At 68.1% G+C, this 210-nt stretch overlaps 1 protein-coding gene across 1 annotated transcript in view; it reads left to right on the forward strand.

The window, feature by feature from the left end:
* Positions 1-6: 6 nt before the first annotated feature.
* Positions 7-210, forward strand: part of AGPAT5 (1-acylglycerol-3-phosphate O-acyltransferase 5) — a 52,735-nt gene continuing 52,531 nt past the window's right edge. The window contains exon 1 of the mRNA XM_077746211.1: positions 7-200. Coding sequence (XP_077602337.1) covers positions 18-200 — 183 coding nt within the window. The 5' untranslated portion in view covers positions 7-17. The remainder of the gene's footprint in view (positions 201-210) is intronic.

A 210-nucleotide genomic window follows, 5' to 3' on the forward strand; every position in this document is an offset into this window, starting at 1 on the left:
CGTGCAGAGCCAGGAAGATGCTGCTGTCCCTGGTGCTCCACATGTACTCGATGCGCTGCGTGCTGCCGGCCGCGGTGCTGCTGGGCACGGCCCCCACCTACGTGCTGGCCTGGGGGGCCTGGCGCCTGCTCTCCGCCTTCCTGCCCTCCCGCTTCTACCAGGCGGTGGACGACCGGCTCTACTGCGTCTATCAGAGCATGGTGGGCTTCT

Source organism: Crocuta crocuta, unplaced genomic scaffold (assembly GCF_008692635.1).
Source record: "Crocuta crocuta isolate KB4526 unplaced genomic scaffold, BGI_CrCroc_1.0 scaffold1318, whole genome shotgun sequence".
Taxonomy (NCBI): Eukaryota; Metazoa; Chordata; class Mammalia; order Carnivora; family Hyaenidae; genus Crocuta; species Crocuta crocuta.